General features: G+C 31.4%; 1 protein-coding gene across 2 annotated transcripts; it reads right to left on the bottom strand.

Moving 5' to 3' along the window:
* Positions 1-12,851: 12,851 nt before the first annotated feature.
* LOC135951927 (Golgi-associated plant pathogenesis-related protein 1) lies at positions 12,852-17,966 on the bottom strand. Of its 2 annotated transcripts, XM_065501675.1 has the most exons (4): positions 17,780-17,966; positions 17,476-17,722; positions 13,085-13,305; positions 12,852-13,012 (listed from the first exon to the last, which is right to left on the bottom strand). In XM_065501675.1, exons 1-4 carry the CDS (start codon positions 17,800-17,802, stop codon positions 12,925-12,927), a joined length of 579 nt encoding a protein of 192 aa, XP_065357747.1. In that variant the 5' UTR covers positions 17,803-17,966; the 3' UTR covers positions 12,852-12,924. The 2 variants fall into 2 exon arrangements, with proteins under 2 accessions (XP_065357747.1, XP_065357748.1); XM_065501676.1 differs by lacking the exon at positions 12,852-13,012 and having other exon boundaries at positions 13,081-13,305.
* Between the last annotated feature and the right edge of the window lie 11 nt (positions 17,967-17,977).

Consider the following 17,977-nt stretch of genomic DNA (forward strand, 5'->3'; position numbering starts at 1 on the left):
CCAATAATTTAAACAAGTATTATATATTTAGTAACATATTTATACTCAATTCCATTTGACTGAGATAATAATTTTGAAATATGGACTTAGCACTTTTGTATATTTATAGATATTTAATATTAACCATTCCTGACTACTAAATATTAAAAAGTTTTAAAGCTGTATATACTTTATTGGACATTTTATGTTTTCTACACATATATGACGGTTAATCGGTTTTTTCGATATCGGTTAACCGAAAAACCGGTTTTTTAAAAAGTTGGTTTTTTTTAAACACTAATTTTTTCCAAAAAAAGCAAATATATTTTTCATTTTGTAAAAATAAATTTTCTTCAGGACTACATATATACACTTATGTTATGACACGGAAAGAAAACATAATGCTAAAGCATGTAAAATAACATTTGGCTTACTTAAGCGGACAGAACACTCCCCAGGCCAAATCAAACTTGACCAATTTTAATTAATAAAATTTAGGTTTGAGTTAAGAATTATAAAAAGGAAAAGCACCGATCTTCGAAAAAGCACCATGTTTGTGTAACTCTATATGTTTCTTAAATACTTTCAAAGTTGTTTTACTATCACACGGTAAATAACATCACAGTAGGCACTTTTCTAAAAAGAACTCAGTTTTTGGAACACATTTTCCCCGTTTTAGGAATTTCGGTACAAAAGTTATAAAATTTTCAGTTTTGTTATGGATTTCTCACTGTTATAAAGTTCTGAATAAATATGAAATATTATTATTGTCATGTTTTGAATATATTATCGAAATAAATAATTTTTATTGTTGAATTTTATGATTTTTTGATATTTAACTAAAATCCCGAAGTACCGAAAAAATCCGTAATACCGAGATTTGTAAAACCCAGTACCGTTTGGCATCCCTAGTATCTATGTATACAAATTTTATACCAAATAAGTTTTATATACAAACTAGTTGACCGCCCCGGCTTCGCCCGGTAGCATTTACTAATGTTAGTTCTTCAAGTTTCTCCAACCCACATAAACCTGCATGTTCTTATTTGTAAATAAAATATCTTAATGTGTACTGCATACTTTAGGGAGCTTTTTTATTACACTTGACTGGACTCAAAAAAAAAAATTCCGAGTCTTACCCGGAATTTTTGAATTTTTTTTCTTTACAAACCATTTACTGAAAATTTCGAAACGTTCTCACGTGATGCCATTACATACATGGACCATTTAATTTTTATATATATAAGAAGATAGGGAGACATCAGGCAATAAAATAGAATGGTTATAAGATCAATTTATTGAAAACAAAATATTAAACTTGATAAAAATATTAATAATTGCAAGTACTGGTTAACTAATCTCTGTCCTTAGTATATCATTGGCAGTTGGAATGCGGCAGGCAGTCCGCTCTGCTGCCTGTTTGGTATGTTTTTAATGAAATGTTTACTCAAAATCACGAAATCCTCATCATCACGTTTAATACAATATAATAGCATGTTTGTAAGTATTTGTAGGTGTAGCAGAGTTTTAGTGTTTGTTTGTTTGTACATATGTATGTGTATAGGGTATTTTTTTAAATCATTGTTTTTAACTTTCGTCCTGTATGTATTGCATGTAGTATGTTCAGTTTTGTTGTTTCCTCCACAATTAATTAAATTCCATCATATCGCGTAAATTGAAATGCTAACTATCCCTTTACAGCCACTGAAGCGTGTTATAACTAACGGGTAATGTTTTTTTTTACTTGTATTTTGTTGTGTTTTTTTTTTTGCCCTACCGCCATTGCCATCAACGTCATATTATTTTTGTTGTTATTGCTTCTTTACTACAACTACTAGAGCTACTACATCACTAGTAATGTTTGGCAAGCATGTTTGTTGCAAATGTGATGCCATTATCATCAACAATATGATGTACGTAGTCAGTTGAATGTTTGTTTGTTTGTTAGTAACTAACTACTACGTCGTACAGCATCTATAGTTTTACGGCCATGTTGTTGCATAAGTTTGCAGTTATGCTCATTAGGGTTGTCCTTATTTGCAAATTTTTGTTGTTGCTTGAAACTCTTCTAAAAATCAAATGCTGATCATGAGAGTAAAATATATTTTTTTAAAGTCGTGTTTTAAGTCGATGTAGCAATATTTAAAAAAAATTAAAAAACTAATTTTTAAAAAAATCAACCAAAAATTGTTTTAATATTTAATTTCTTCGTAATCCCTTTGCACAATATTGAAAAACATATAGGGTAGAATTAAATTGTTTGAAATGTTGAAACGGTACCCGTTGAAAGCATTCGTAATGACATAAAATACATCCAAACAAATTTTTAGGTCGGTTTAAGAAGGGCAACCCGTGCCGACTTTCGATTTAGTTTTGAGGTGCAATTACAAGGGAATAAAATGCATTTTTTCTGTTTTTTTTTTTTTTAATTTTTTCCATTAAATAATTACTTTTGCAATTTAATTTAAAATAATCGAAATGTGTACGTAATTGTCGTTCTAATAAGATATAAAAGACAAAAATTTGTTTAAAAAATTTTAAAATTATTAAAAAATCGCCAGGCCATTAACGTGTCTCAGGCCACTAGAACAAGAAATATAGGAACAAAATGAACGTATTTTGAGAAATATTAAAACAAAAGTTTATTCTTACTTATAATATAGCCATATTTACTTGTATATGAGTTTTTATCTTCATAGGATACCGTTTACCTATTCGCAGGTATGACCAAAAAAATAAAAATTTTTTAACGGCAGTTTCAAAACTCCAATTTCAAGTTTTTAAAAATTTTGTTAAACAAATTTCAGAATTTTTTGATCATCACATGGGAATTTATTTACAACATTTTAGGGAACAAAAATGTGAAAAAAGTATGCCAATACCTCCTATCGTTTTTCCGTACCTGCGATATAAATTTTGCGATTTTCGAGAAAAACTAATTTTTTGGCGAATGAGCCCAAACGATGTCCGTTCGTCCGTCTGGTTGTCTGGCCGGCTGGCTGGCTGTCCATGTAAACCTTGTGCGCAGAGTACAGGTCGCAATTTTGAAGATATTTCGATCAAATTTAGTAGATATTACTTTTTCGACCCAAGGACCAAGCCTATTGAAACTGGCTGAAATCGGTCCATTATTTCACCTAGCCCCCATACAAATGTCCTCACGAAATTGGACTTTATCGGTCATAAATGTTTAATTTATCTATGTATCTACACAAAATTCGCTCCAAATAAATTTTATATATACAAAATTCATGTCACCAAATTTAGTTACGATCGGTCCATAAATAGTCATAGCTCCCATATAGACCCGCTTCCGAAAATCACTTTAACGTGCATAAATCGCTTAAAAATGTTGGTATACACACAAAATTCAACATAGTTAACTTTAATATAGACATAAATCTCACAACCTAATTTCATGGTGATCGGTCCATAATTGGTCATTACCCCCATATAAGGCCCACTTCCGAAAATCACTCAAAAATATAAATGATTGAAATTTTAAAAGAAAAATATTTTTACTCATTTACTTGGTGTATTTTAATTCCTTACTTGTTTATTTTAATGGACTTGAGCCGAAAAAATAATATGTACCAAATTTCATCGAAATATCTTCAAAATTGCGACCTGTACTCTGCGCACAAGCCAGCCAGCCGACCAGACGGACGGACGGACATCGTTTAATCGACTCAGAAATTGGTTCTAAGTCGATCGGTATACTTTAAGGTGGGTGTTAGACTAATATTTTTGGGCGTTACAAACATCTGCACAAACGCATTATACCCTCCCCACTATGGTGGGGTTGGGTATAAAAAGGAGAACATTGGAAAATATTTCGACCCGCTATTATTAAAAAAACTGGAGTCGGGTGGGTAAAAATTTTGAAAATTTAAAATGAAAATTTCTCCTAAGCTATAAGTGATAATTGTTAGATACGACAAAGTTTTTTGAAATCGCAACCCAAGCGAAGAAGTATGTAGTTTTAGTTTTAAATATGTAACGTACCCTAGGTGTCCTACTTTGGGGACCCCTGACCGCGCACCTGATGTGTCCATTAGATTCAAACTTAAAATTGATACTCGAACATACTTCCTATTTGCGAATGTCAAATTTCATTTGAATTGGACTAAGTGTTTAGATTTATTTCCCTCTATATTTTTATCTATACCACTGAGCAACGCCAAACACTCCTGCGGATTTCTCATACGATTGTGAGCAAATGCGACAACCATTTTGCGGAAAGCCTTATCTTTCAAAATTTAAACCACTGATCCATGTGGGATGGCTTCTGCAATCTCACGCACTTTCAATCTCCGATCGGCCAACAGCATATCATGATTTTTTCAATTGTTTCGGCATCATCCGTGCTTGTATGTCCAAAACGAAATTTAGTAAACCACTATTTATACCCTTCACCATGAGTGGCAAGGTTATATATAAGTTTGTCATTCCCACAAAGTATATATATTCTGGATCGTCATAGATAGCGAAGTCGATATAGCCATGTCCGTCTGTATGTTGAAATCAACTTTCCGTAGACTCCTAATAACTTACATACCTGATTCATACGTCAATATATCGGGAATTCTTCCGTCTCGTTGCTATTTAAAATCGACAAAATCAAATGGGTGAGATATAAGCAAAAATCCGGGATAACCTCGATTTTTGGCCTATTTTTGATCTATATCTGGATTACAAAGTCATTAATATAGACAATATGGATACCAAACGATAGATATTTAAAAGTCCATTGCATTTTGACCCATTGTAGGTCAAAATCGGAAAAAATATTTTTTAACCCGAATTTTTTTTCATTAAAAAATTATTTTGTCATAAATTCTTTTTCCAAAAAAATTTTTATTGAAAATTAAAAAAATTGGAAAAAAAAACAAAAAACAATTTTAAAAAAAAAAATATTTTAAAAAAAAATTTCATTTTGTTTACCTAAAAATATTTAAAAAAAATATTTTTAAGTATAATTTGGAGAAGGGTATACAAGATTCGTCACAGCTGTCTTACTTGTTTAACATTGAAATTGATGGTGCAGAGTTGCCATAGTATTTATAAAGCTTAGCCTTTATTTGAGTGATGTTTGTTTTCGCAAAAAATAATGCTTAATGAGCAGACGAAATTCACTTTTTTTTCCAAATCCTCCTCAAGTCAAGAGGTAGCTTGCTATCAATGACTCAAACACAAACTAAATGATGCAGCTTGTTCATATTTTGACAGGACTCAACTGATAGATGCCTGTTGGCAGGTGCTGGGAAATGTAAACAGTCGCGGACTTAGATGACGGATAACTATTTTACACCTTGGAAGCATTTAATATCCAAATGGTGCAAAATAAGGGCCAGCTTAATGCTCATGTATAGACAGCAGGAGGGAACAATCAATGATGATTTTAAAGTAGAATATTGTTACGAAATTGTACTTGAAATCAAATATAACGATTTTAACGGCTGATTTAAAAGTAGCATAATGTTTTCAAATAACAGTGCTGTAAAACTGTAACATATCAGTGGGCATTATTAAATAAAAGCTTTCAGTTGATTTGATCGTAAGTTGGCAACGCTGTATTCGATTTCGAATATTCAGTTAAAGAACATTGTAGAAAGTACACCACAGATGGCGTATGAAACCTCTAGACAGTTAAAGAGAAATCTAGAGTGCAGATGGCAGTGTTATAAATAGTAGCAGAGGTTGCAGTCGTTAGTTTATCAGAGACGTTTTTCGAATAAACGTCATCTATGTGCCTTAAAGTGTGTTGTGTTTTTCAAGTAAATTCGTGTACATTATAAATTATGTCTGTAATTCTGAGAATTTATAAACGTGTATAAAAAACATTGAGTGGCTATTTAATTCTATTGTTGTTGTACATTTTAAAGAAATAAAGAGTTGTTAAAATTTTCAAACTACTAAACGGCTTTTATTTGCAATCAAAAGTATCAGTCATATACAATTAAATAATACTTAAATATTGTGTGCAGATCGATTCATAACTTACTTCCGAAAATCAATTTAACGAGCATAAATCTCTTAAACATTTTGGTATGCAAAAATTGGGTGCGAAAATTATTTTCTTTTATAAAGTTCAAACATCATTTCGGACATGCAAAATCGTCTTTCAAGGTCTCTCAGCTTCAATTTCCCTGCTCTTGGATGAATCCTGCAGTTCGCAAACCTTTTTAAAATTGCTGATTGAGTAGCTCCCAATGATTTTGCATGCTCTTGTTGAGTTTGACAACAATTTTCATGGAGTACTGCCTCCAATTCTTGGTCTTCAAACTTTTTTAGCTGCCCTGAGCTATATTTTTCTTCCGTGTCAAAATCACCACTTCTGAACCGAACATACCATCTCTCGCACGTTGAAACCGATTAAAAACATTCACCATAAACTTTGGTGAGCAATCGGTGTGCTTTACTGTTTCGAAACTTCTAGGCTTGTGTATGAGGCAAAGGTTTGCCCAGTCTGTTGGACATGATGACGATGATAAAGTACATGTGTATATTTTGTGTTGTTGTTAAAATGTTTTTGTACAAGTACAATATTGTTTTTGTCCTTACATGTTGTTTTTATTTTCCTAGATGTAATGTTATCCTTTTAAATACATATAAATATCTACACACAGGCGTACACATATAAACACATATATATTTCTATATAAAAAAATATATATTCTCTTTCACACTCTCCTATTTACTCGTCCTTGCTGACTGCTTTGCTTTGCCTTGCCTGCCTGCCTGCCAGTTGTGTGAAAAACATTCAAAAATTACTTACTGCGGTTTCAGCGGTTTTTGAACGTGTTGCTTATTGCAACTGTTTTCTATTTCTTTCTTACAATGTTGTACGATGCATTATTTCAATTTTTGTTGCTTTTTTATATAAATACACGGACCTTTTGCTGTTGTTTCTGTGTGCAACAGTGTAGCTGAGTGTAAAGTAAAAGAATATGTTGTATGTTTACGTGACATCATGACTTTACAAAGAAGGCCAGTTGCTGCTGTTGCTGCAACATGGAAAGAAGCAACTTCACATCAACATTAACTTATGCGCTTAAATATTCACAAGAGACACACAAGACAGAATCATTACTCTTTTGAAGTCAGAATTTTTAAAGGAATTTTAATTTTTGAAAGTCATTTTCATGAAATTGTTATAAAGACGCATGCATCACCACTTGACTTAACTGAGATGTTTTAAAAAAATGAGTTGAAGTTATGTTAAATTGTGTCTTAGATTGTTAAAGAAGGAAATAATAAACAGGAGCGATTCTGAGAAAACAGAGTATTCCATCCACTTTCAATATCAAAGTACCTAAAAACTCTTAATGGTAAATATTTCGAGGAGAATTTGCTTAGTCGTGTCTGATGGAATTACACTTTAGGGTACCTGAAAATTTGATATAAATTTCATTTAAGAACATAGAGAATAAATGCTAAACTAAATTACCATAACGCAATCAAAGTTATATGAATTTCCATATGCACCACAGTTAATACCACGAGCTGCTTTTAGTCCGGTCAGATGAGATTTTTCTATTATCAGGGCCGCAGAAGAATACAAAATATCATTGTCTAGAATGTCTAGGATTATATTGTTGACAAGGTTTTCAAATGTGGAAATATAACACTCCTCTTTTCACTATCCGTATTCAAATATGAAATTAACATGTTCTCCGTCCAGTAGAATAAAACATCTGGTTGAAAATGGTGTCATATGTTTTAGTCTCTAGACATTCAACTAAAGCATTACGTCAACCTAAGAACATCGTAACACTAAGAAAAGTCAATTAAACGATGTCCGTCCGTCCGTCTGGTTGGCTGGCTGGTTGTCCATGTAAACCTTGTGCGCAGAGTACAGGTCGCAATTTTGAAGATATTTCGATAAAATTGGGCTCAAGGACCAAGCCTATTGAAACTGGCTGAAATCGGTCCGTTATTTCACCTAGCCCCCATACAAATGTCCTCTCGAAATTGGACTTTATCGGTCATAAATGTTTAATGTATCTATGTATCTACACAAATTTCGCTCCAAATAAGTTTTATATATACAAAATTCATGTCACTAAATTTTGTTACGATCGGTCCATAATTAGTCATAGCTCCCATATAGACCCGCTTCCGAAAATCACTTTAACGTGCATAAATCGCTTAAAAATTTTGGTATACACACAAAATTCAACATAGTTAGTTTTCATATAGACATAAATCACGACTTAATTTCATGGTGATCGGTCCATAACTGGTCATAGCTCCCATATAAGGCCCACTTCCGAAAATCACTAAAAAATATAAATTATTGAAATTTTAAAAGAAAAACGTTTTTGCTCTTTTACTTAATGTAGGGTATTATATGGTCGGGCTTGACCGATATAATACCTGTTAAAAAGTTATTACACAGAGAAAACAGATTCGTGATAGCAACCGAATTTGTTGCCAATCGAATGATTCGGTTGCACACATAGAATTTTTCAGTTCTAAAAATAGAAAGTCAGTTGATAAAGAAGAATTTAAGTTGAGGCAACCAAACTTTAGTTACCCCTTACAAAATATTGTAGCCACAACTGTAAAATTCAGTCACTAATATATAATCATTCGATTGGCAACAAATTCGGTTGCTATCACGAATCAGTTTTCTCTGTGTAGAATGTAGTTGTTGGGAAGTTTTATCTCACCCGCTTTATAGTACAGAACATGTCCCGCTCGACTACTATTTGCTTTGATCGATGCAGAACAATCTCTATTGGATATGGTTCAATTTATAACAGAGTATCTGATATTGACATGATTCGTGCTTGGCTTCAAAAGATGAGGAGTTGTACATAGCTAACAATGGCCAATAATTTGAATAAATTTATAGTGTACAAATGTTTCAAAATAAAAGCTAAAAATTTTAACATTTTTATGTCATACACCCAACAATTATAATGCCACTTATATCTTCCAGAATCTAAAGGAATTGAAAGGAATAAAAATGAGTGAAGTTTTCAATGATGACAAAACTCTATTATAAGACGACCAAATTTGATAAAAAATAAAAATTTAATGAAAAAAATGTAGGTGAAATTTGGTGAACAAAAATTAGCTTTAAATTGAATTTTGTTAACAAAATATATGGTGAAAAATAGTAGTAATCACGGTTTATTGCTTATATCTCAGTTATTTGTTTTAAATAGCAGCCTCTGTTGGACTATAGCGGATATATTGATGGCTTTGAAAAGTTGATTTCAACATACATACGGACATGTCATTATCGATATCAATAACGATCCAGGATATATGTTATTAGAGTGTCCCTTAGAATTAATTTTTTTTAAATGTTTAAACGGTACCCCCTGAAAACTTTCGTAATGAACTGAAATACCACCAAATATTTTTTTAGCTTGTTCTAAGAAGGGCAACACGTGCCGACTTTCGATTTAGTTTTGAGATGAAAAAAATAATTTTTTTCAGTTTTTTTTTTTTAAATTTAGTTATTAAGTAATTACTTTTGCAATTTAATTTAAAAGAATCGAAATTTATACGTAATTGTCGTTCTAATGAGTTATAAAAGACAAAAATCGGTTAAAAAATGTTAAAGTTATTAAAAAATCGCCAGGCCATTAACGTGTCTCAGGCCACTAGAACAAGAAATGTAGGAACAAAATTAACATATTTTGAGAAATATTAAAACAAAAGTTTATTCTTACTTAACTTATATCCATATTTACTTAAACATATATGAGTTTTTATCTTCATAGGATACAGTTAACCTATTCGCAGGTATAACCAAAAAAAAATATTTTTTTAACGGCAGTTTCAAAACTCCAATTTCAAATTTTGAAAAATTTTGTTAATGAAATTTCAGAATTTTTTGATCTTCACATGGGGATTTATTGACAACATAATAGGAAATGAAAATGTGTAAAAAGTATGTCAATACCTCCTATAGTTTGTCCGTACCTGCGATTTAAATTTTGCAATTTTCTAGAAAAATTAATTTTTTGGCCATTTTTAAAAAATGCCAAAGTGATCACGGGTTGCCCTTCTTAGAACAAGCTAAACATTTTTTTGGTGGTATTTCACAGAAAAAAATATATTTCTATTCAAAAAAAAACATTTATCCCATATTGAACTGGTTTCAATTATTTCATAATTAAATCAAGTATTCATTTGCTCAAAAACAAAATTTCTTGATATTTTCTATTGAATTTTGAGTTTTGAATTTGATTATTTTGAGAATTGAATATACAATTTTCGTTATTGGTTGAATTTCAAATACAAAAATTATTGAATAGATAATTTTCGTAATTGAAACACAAAAAATAACAAAAATGTTTTTGGTAGTACGCGCATTTCTGTACTAAATATTAATACTGATAGCTGCTATAGCTTTCCCTATATATAATTTTCCATCACATCTATGAGAGGTGCCACGACCACTATTGCTATTTTGCCCATTTTTGGCCTAAATAAGTAGTTTATACAAAATTTGAACGCTTTACATACTACAATTATATAGATGGATATGAATTTTAGTATTTAGATTGTTTGGGAGGTGCCACGCCCACTATTTTAGTCCGCCCATTCTTGTCCTTAATATTAATATTGATGGTAGAATAACCGTACAAAATGTATGGATTCTATGTATATCTTATTGTATCTCATATATTAGATATTTTTAAAATAATCATCATATGGGAAGTGCCACGACCACTGTGGCTACTACTCCCATTTTGCGTCAAATATTTATACAAACGGTGGAATTGCCAAGCTAAATTTGAGGACTATAGGTAATATAGTTTCCTAAATATTTGATTTTTAAAATTAACTTTGTTTTCATATAATTTCTTTTTACTAATACATTCTCACCACTTAGGTTTTTGACAATTGAGTTAGGTCTTTGACAGGAGAGTATCCGCTCTATGTGTTTTCTCTATGGCTACGACTCCGATTTTGGGCAAATATTTCTATTGAATCAGCCTTTAAATATCTATAGTAATTTAAATGACGGACCTTTATACTTTAAACATATAGTCTACAGCAGGATACAAGCTACACAGTTAGAAATGCCGTAGTCAGTAATCCTGGCCCTGTAGTCAGCTACATAATTATAATGAAAACGAAATGGCAACCGGCTAACATTGAAGTTTGACGTTTGGATACAATTGCTACAGCGGCAACGTTGGACTACAGCAGGCTACTAGCCACACAACTACAAATGCCATTGGTAGCAATTATCGCCCTGCAGTCAGCTACATAATTATAATGAAGAGGGCGTCAACATCGTAACCAGCAGATATTGAAGTTAGACGTTTCCATATAATTGTTCATTGTCGCCTACGTAAATAGAAATTAGCTTAAGTTGGATATAGCGACAACAGTGATCGAGTAGCCGTGTAGCTGTGATGACATCAAAATAATCGTTTTCATATAAACATGTGTATTTTATTTTTGACATATTGTGATCGGTAGCCTGCTAAAAAGTCTATGGGTTTAAAGCAATAGGCTGCTTAAAATTTTATTTTTTGAGATTGATTAGCAATTTAATAATTTAATCATAGCTCAAATAAACATGACATTTTAAAACTAAAATATGTTTATTTTGTTATAACCAAATATATTATTTATTTTATCTTTTACTATATATCACTTTTTATTTACGACTCCATGTAATTTTTAACAAAATGCTCTTTATATTCCGCTATCTAAAACACTATTTCAAATATGATTAAATTTAAACTGAATTGATTGAACCGCTTTAACTCGTTTCCATAAATAAAACTCTAACCACACTGGGTAAATCCCTAAAATAAAAATATTTAAAATTAACACAATTTTCTTTACAATCAACCATAAAATTTTAAATGAATTGCAAACCTTTTTCAAATACCTTTTATGAAATTGTATAGGTACGAGTATATTGCAGTTGCTACCGTTTTTATATTTTGCATATAAATATGTTTTTTTTATATATATGACTACTGTATAGTTAGATATGGTTACTATACTAATCTAAAACATTTGTTTTACTCATTTACATCCATCCATAAAATACACGATTTGTTGTCAACTCTTATCGCTGGCAAAAAAACACATAAATTCAAAATGTGTCAAATTTTCTAAAAACATGGGATAGAGGAGAGAGAGAGAGAGAGCGAAAAAAAGTAAAATACGGGAAAATGTGTCAAAAACAGTAGTAAATTGGTGACGGTTGTGTGTGTGAGTAAACAAGTGCATTGAATGTTTTGGAAGTTTAGATACAAGTTACGAGTGTACAATGACAACATCAGCAGCAGCAACAACTTCAGTTTTGCAAGTGGTTTATGGTTTAAACACATAGAAGGCTACCGACCACAATCTTCCAAAATTAAAATACACAAGTTTATATGAATATGCTTATTTTGTCGCCATCACAGCTAAACGACTACACGATCACCGCTAGCACTGTAGCCAACTTAAGCTAATTTCTATTTTCGTTTAATGAAGAATATGTATCAAAACGTCAAACTTCATTGTCAATGTCAGCTGGTTACGATGTTGCTGCTGTTTTCATTACAATTAAGTATCCGACTACAGGGCGACAATTGCAGCCAGCGTTCTTTGTAGTCGTGTTGCTGTGTAGCCTGCTGTAGCCTATGTGTTTAAAGCAATATTGGAATCATTTGTACAAGAGTACAGAGAGGGGTCAAAATATACTGAAACTAAAAATTATAAATATCAAGAACTAGATTTTAAAATAACTATGATGGCAAAATAAAATACATACATATATCAATAATAACTGCTAAATTTCTCAGCATCTCTGTAAATACGTGTTAAATTTAAATAACAAATAAAACTCTCCTAAATATAGAATATCAAATAACAACGAGTTAAATTAAATTGAGTTTAATAAAAACTAAATTTTTTTAATAAAATTATTTTGTCACTATTCATTACAGAAAATACAAAAATAAACTTGCTTTAAATTGCTGGAGGTACATTTTCTGCATATTGATTTTCTATATTACCAGCTGGTTCATAACTTATCACTACAATAGAATTTTGTTCTCTATATTTAGGTTTATAAGTACAATAATATTAAATTTATTAAATTTTTAAAATAAATCTTATTCCATGTTACCTTTTACCTACACCAACTCCCATAAATTTCGTATTCTTCCAGATAATTTGGGTAAAATGTCTTGAATCCCTGTTGAATTGTGATTTTTGAAAGTTATATTTTTCGATTTCATTATACCAATTGCTAACAATTTCAATGGCTGGCGGTATGACTCCAGGGAAATTGATAATACTGACGGCATATTTTGGTATATCGGTGGAGGATTTATTGTCTATAAGATGCTGGTGACAAAAAGGTTTCTTTTAATTTTATTATACTAGAAATGGTAAAAATAAATTGTATTCTGACAATGATTATGAATAGAAAAATGGAATTGAAATATTCTAAAAAATTAAAGCAAAAATTACAGAAATTGTATTATTTCTTTCATGCCTCTAACTTGGCATGAGTTATGGGGCGTGAGTTGGTGGGCGTGACACTTCCCATACCAAAGAAATAATTACTTTCGAATACCTGAAGAATTAAAATTTTGTGTAAATTATTTTGATACCAGTCTGCTGTTATACCAAAAATTAAAAGGGATTAGAACACTAAATATTTATTATCGAATATCTGTAGAATTATTATAGTGAGGTTTCCAAAAATTCCAGGATTCCAGGATGCTCATTGTACTTTAAGGTCGATTTAAAGGCCATATTGTTGACATTGTTAATAAAAAAATATATTCATCAGATAGATTGATGAATTTCCTACAAAATACCACCAACTTTATTTCAACAGTTTTGCAATATTATTTACTAATAATAAAAAGACGAAAAATTCCTCAATTCCGTCGAACAAAACTATTGGCACACTTAACCAGATTCTTCAAATTTTATCAATCTATCCACATTTTGTTCATAGAAAATGCCATTTTATCTTCTTTTATTTAACAGTTTTCGTTTCTAAAACTGTCAATGTCAATTTGTAAAAAATTTGCACAATAATTATCAATTTTGCTGAAAATAGCTAACAAAAAAAGGAAACAACAGAATCTGAGCGCAAAATCATTTTTCACTTGCACAATCAAGGAAAATCGTATGCTGAGATTGTAGAGGTTATGGAAAGGAGCCGTTTTACAATTCGGAGTATCGTGCAACGTTTTAAGTGAGCATCAATAATTGAAAGTGCTAAACATACAGGTCGTCCTAGATCCTTAAGTGAGCGTAAATGCAGCCATATAATCAAAAAGGTCAAGTTATGTCCAAAAATTTCTTTAACAGAGGTTGCTGCAGAGATTAAAGAAGAGTTTGGGAAAGAAGTTCACGCAGAAATAGCCAGAAGAGTGCTCCACAAGACAAACTATAGTTGTCGTATTGCTAGACGTAAACCATTTATTTCATCTGTGAACCAAAAGAAGCGTTTAGAATATGCCGTTTAGGAATTTACTTAAGCCACATGATTTTTAGCACCAAGTGCTACTCTCTGATGAAAGCAAAATTCATAATTTTCGCTCTGATGGCCGTCAAACGGTATGGAGAAAACCCAATAAAGTGCTGGAAAAACAAAATATTGCTTCAACAGTGAAACATGGTGCTGGAGAGGTAATTGTGTGGGGTTGTATGTCCGCTGCAGGGGTTGGAAAGCTGGTGTATATTGACGAAATAATGGGCAAAGTGAAATATATGGATACACCTCAGAAAAAGTGCAGAAAAGTTAATTTTACCATTTTCTTTCATTTTTCAAAATGACAATGACCCCAAAAATTCGGCCTATACTGGACGTATGTGGCTTTCATACAATATTTCGCATGCCCTACCACACCCTCCACAATCTCCGGATCTCAACCCAATAGAGCATCTGTGGGAAGAGCCAGATAAGCGAGTGAAAAATGAATTAGTTGAAGAATTGCTAAGTATTGGGTCAGATATTACAAAAAAGTTGGTGGATTCATGTCTAAGCTACTCGAGGCAGTTATATAGCAAAAATCACTTGCAACTATATACTAAATTTTGCAATGTTGCTTCCTAAATCAAATGTTTTTTTAGCTTTTAATGAAGTGTGCCAATAATTTTGTTCATTGAAATGAAGTATTTTTTATTTTGTTTTGTTATTAATAATAGTGGTATTAAATTGTTGAAATGAAGTTGGTTATATTTTATAGGAAATTCAACAGTCTATCTGGTAAATATATTTTTTATTAAAAATCTCTACAATACTGCCTCTAAATAGACCTTAAAGTACCATGAGCATCCTGTGCCAATATTTAAGTTCGGCACTGTATATTAATTTCAATCTTTATAAAATCCTGTAACAGTTTTTATATCCTTCACGAACGTACGTTGATGTTCAAAGAATATAGAAAACAAAACTTTTCCTAGCATTTTGTGATTCGATAGCATTTTGGTAGCTCTATGTTTAGTGCAAAAGGTGGATTTCATAGATTTTATGTTTTCATAATGATAGTTAGAAACATGTGGAACGTACGCAAAATAGAAGTAAACTTTCAGTGACAGTACACAATGGGGCAGAATCAATAATAAATCTGGCATTTCTGGCATTTCGATCGGGATAAAATTTGTCGTGGGCATAGCCAAGGAGTATTCGAGTTTAAGTGATTAAAATGGGGCCTACAAATGCTCCAAGGGCGGCACTATAGGGGCTAAACGTGACATTTTTTGTTTCCCATCCAAATTTAAAGATTTTTATATTTTTGGAAAGCTCTCAGCTAGGTCTTCAAAAACATGCATGCATGTTTTTTCGAGTTATAGGCATTTCAAAATTTATATTTTAAAATTTTGCTATACCATGGTTTTTTTAAAAACAAATAAAAATTTTATGTTTTTCTGTAAGTTATTTTTATGGAAAATATTTTTGTATAAAAAACATGTCCTATAGTTCGAATATGTCTCCCCTATGCCCTTCGGAATTTGAGTACAGGTCGCAATTTTGAAGATAATTTGATCAAATTTGGTACGTATTATTTTTTCGGCCCATGGACCAAGCCTATTGGAACTGGCTGAAATCGGTCCATTATTTCACCTAGCCCCCTTACAAATGTCCTTCCGAAATTGGACTTTATTGGACTTTATTGGTCATAAATGTTTAATTTATATATGTATCTCCACAAATTCCCCTCCAAATAAGTTTTATGTATACAAAATTCATGTCACCAAATTTTGTTACGATCGGTCCAAAATTAGTCATAGCTCCCATATAGACCCGCTTCCGAAAATCTCTTTAACGTTCATAAATCGCTTAAAAATGTTGATTTACACACAAAATTCAACATAGTTAACTTTAATATAGAATAATCGGTCCATAATTGGTAATCGGTTCATAATTGGTCATAGCTCCCATATAGACCCGCTTCCAAAAATCTCTTTATATATAAATTATTAAAATTTTAAAAGAAAAATGTTTTTGCTCTTTTACTTAGTGTAGGGTATTACATGGTCGGGCTTGACCGACCATATTTTCTTACTTGTTTTTGGTTATAACTTTTTTGAATACTTTACTCAACAACAAGATTGTCACAATATATGAAAAAAAGTCCAAAAGTTTTAGATGTTACAAAAAAATCAAAAATTTTATATCTTGAGTTACAAAACTTTTATTTTGATAGATATCCGACTCGCATCCCACTAAACGACCAACATGCTCGTCAAGGAAATGACCTAAGCCATAGAATAAACGCATAGAACGGAAGGAGAGAGCATTAAAATTTAAAAAAAATACTCTCTTTTCACACATACTGGTGATAAAATACATTCTCATGAATTATGTAGGTTTTTGACAACAGATACAGGTTTTTGGCTCTCAGTTATATTGTCATAGATGACAACTAGATAGAGAAAAAAGGCTCATTTTAAAAAAAGAGTCAAACAAGTTTTTAATTTTGGAAAAAAAATTTCAAACATTTTGAAAAAAAAAATTAAATTTTTTTTTCATATTTTTTTCGAAAAATTTAAACTATTTGGGACACATTTTGCTAAGAACAGTTCGTAATAAGTTACATGGATGAGAAAAAAACACCTGTTTGGCCAAAACGTCAAATTTTGACCCCTTCTAACTCAGAGAGTTCCTGACCGATTTTGTTGAACTGTGTCTGAATTACTATCCAATTGTATCCTAATCGGAAGACATCGATTTCAAAAGTTGGTTCACTTGATATGAAATCCCCCATATATAAAATGTATTTGAAGCGAAATTTGTGTAGCTAACTGCATTAATTAAATATTTATGGATGATATGTACCAAAGTTTGTTGAAATACCTTCAAAATTGCGACCTTAACTCGATCGGTATAGTTTAAGGTGAGTGTAAGACAAATAGTTTTGGTCATTACAAACATCGGCACAAACTATAGTGGTATATGGTATAAGTAGTTAGTGCAATTATAATCTCTGACATCCAACAAAAATTAAATATTCACAATTATTATATTTTAACTGTGATAACATAAAAACTTACATTTGCATACTTCACACAATAATCCATTAATTCTTTACTTAATTTCAATAAAGGACAGCCATGTTTTGCTCGAAAATTATTGTGACAGTTTAACATTTCGGCAGCAAAAGCATCAACTTTTACGGGAACTTGATGCTTATCAAACATTAAAACACATTCACCACCTACCAACGAAACATTTTCATCAAATTTATCTTTAATATTACCCTTGGGTTGATAATTGCAGACTACATAAGTAGAGCGGCCTCTAAATTAGCAATTAAAACAATAGAAAACTTTACAACAAAAATGCATAAATTCTTACACTTTGGCCACTCCTACACCCATTTCCTGGGTATTTTTCCATATAACTTGAGTAAAGCTGGCAGTTGCTGCACTATAACCCGGTCTTTGAAAATTATAATCTTCTATAGCACTGTACCAAAATTCAACGGGCTCTTGACCGTGTAGTTGTGGGCCCGTGACATAAAATAGATTTTCACCAAAACGATTATTTTTTCGT

Source organism: Calliphora vicina, chromosome 2, assembly GCF_958450345.1.
Source record: "Calliphora vicina chromosome 2, idCalVici1.1, whole genome shotgun sequence".
In the NCBI taxonomy this organism is placed as follows: domain Eukaryota; kingdom Metazoa; phylum Arthropoda; class Insecta; order Diptera; family Calliphoridae; genus Calliphora; species Calliphora vicina.

Excerpts from the sequence above, each read along its gene's own strand:
- LOC135951927 (XM_065501675.1), bottom strand. The coding sequence starts at position 17,802 with ATGGGTGTAGGAGTGGCCAAAGT. Across the intron at positions 17,723-17,779 it reads GGTGTAGGAGTGGCCAAAGT|AGGCCGCTCTACTTATGTAG; the intron begins GTAAGAATTTAT and ends TTGCTAATTTAG. Across the intron at positions 13,013-13,084 it reads GGAGTTGGTGTAGGTAAAAG|AGAACAAAATTCTATTGTAG; the intron begins GTAACATGGAAT and ends ACCTAAATATAG.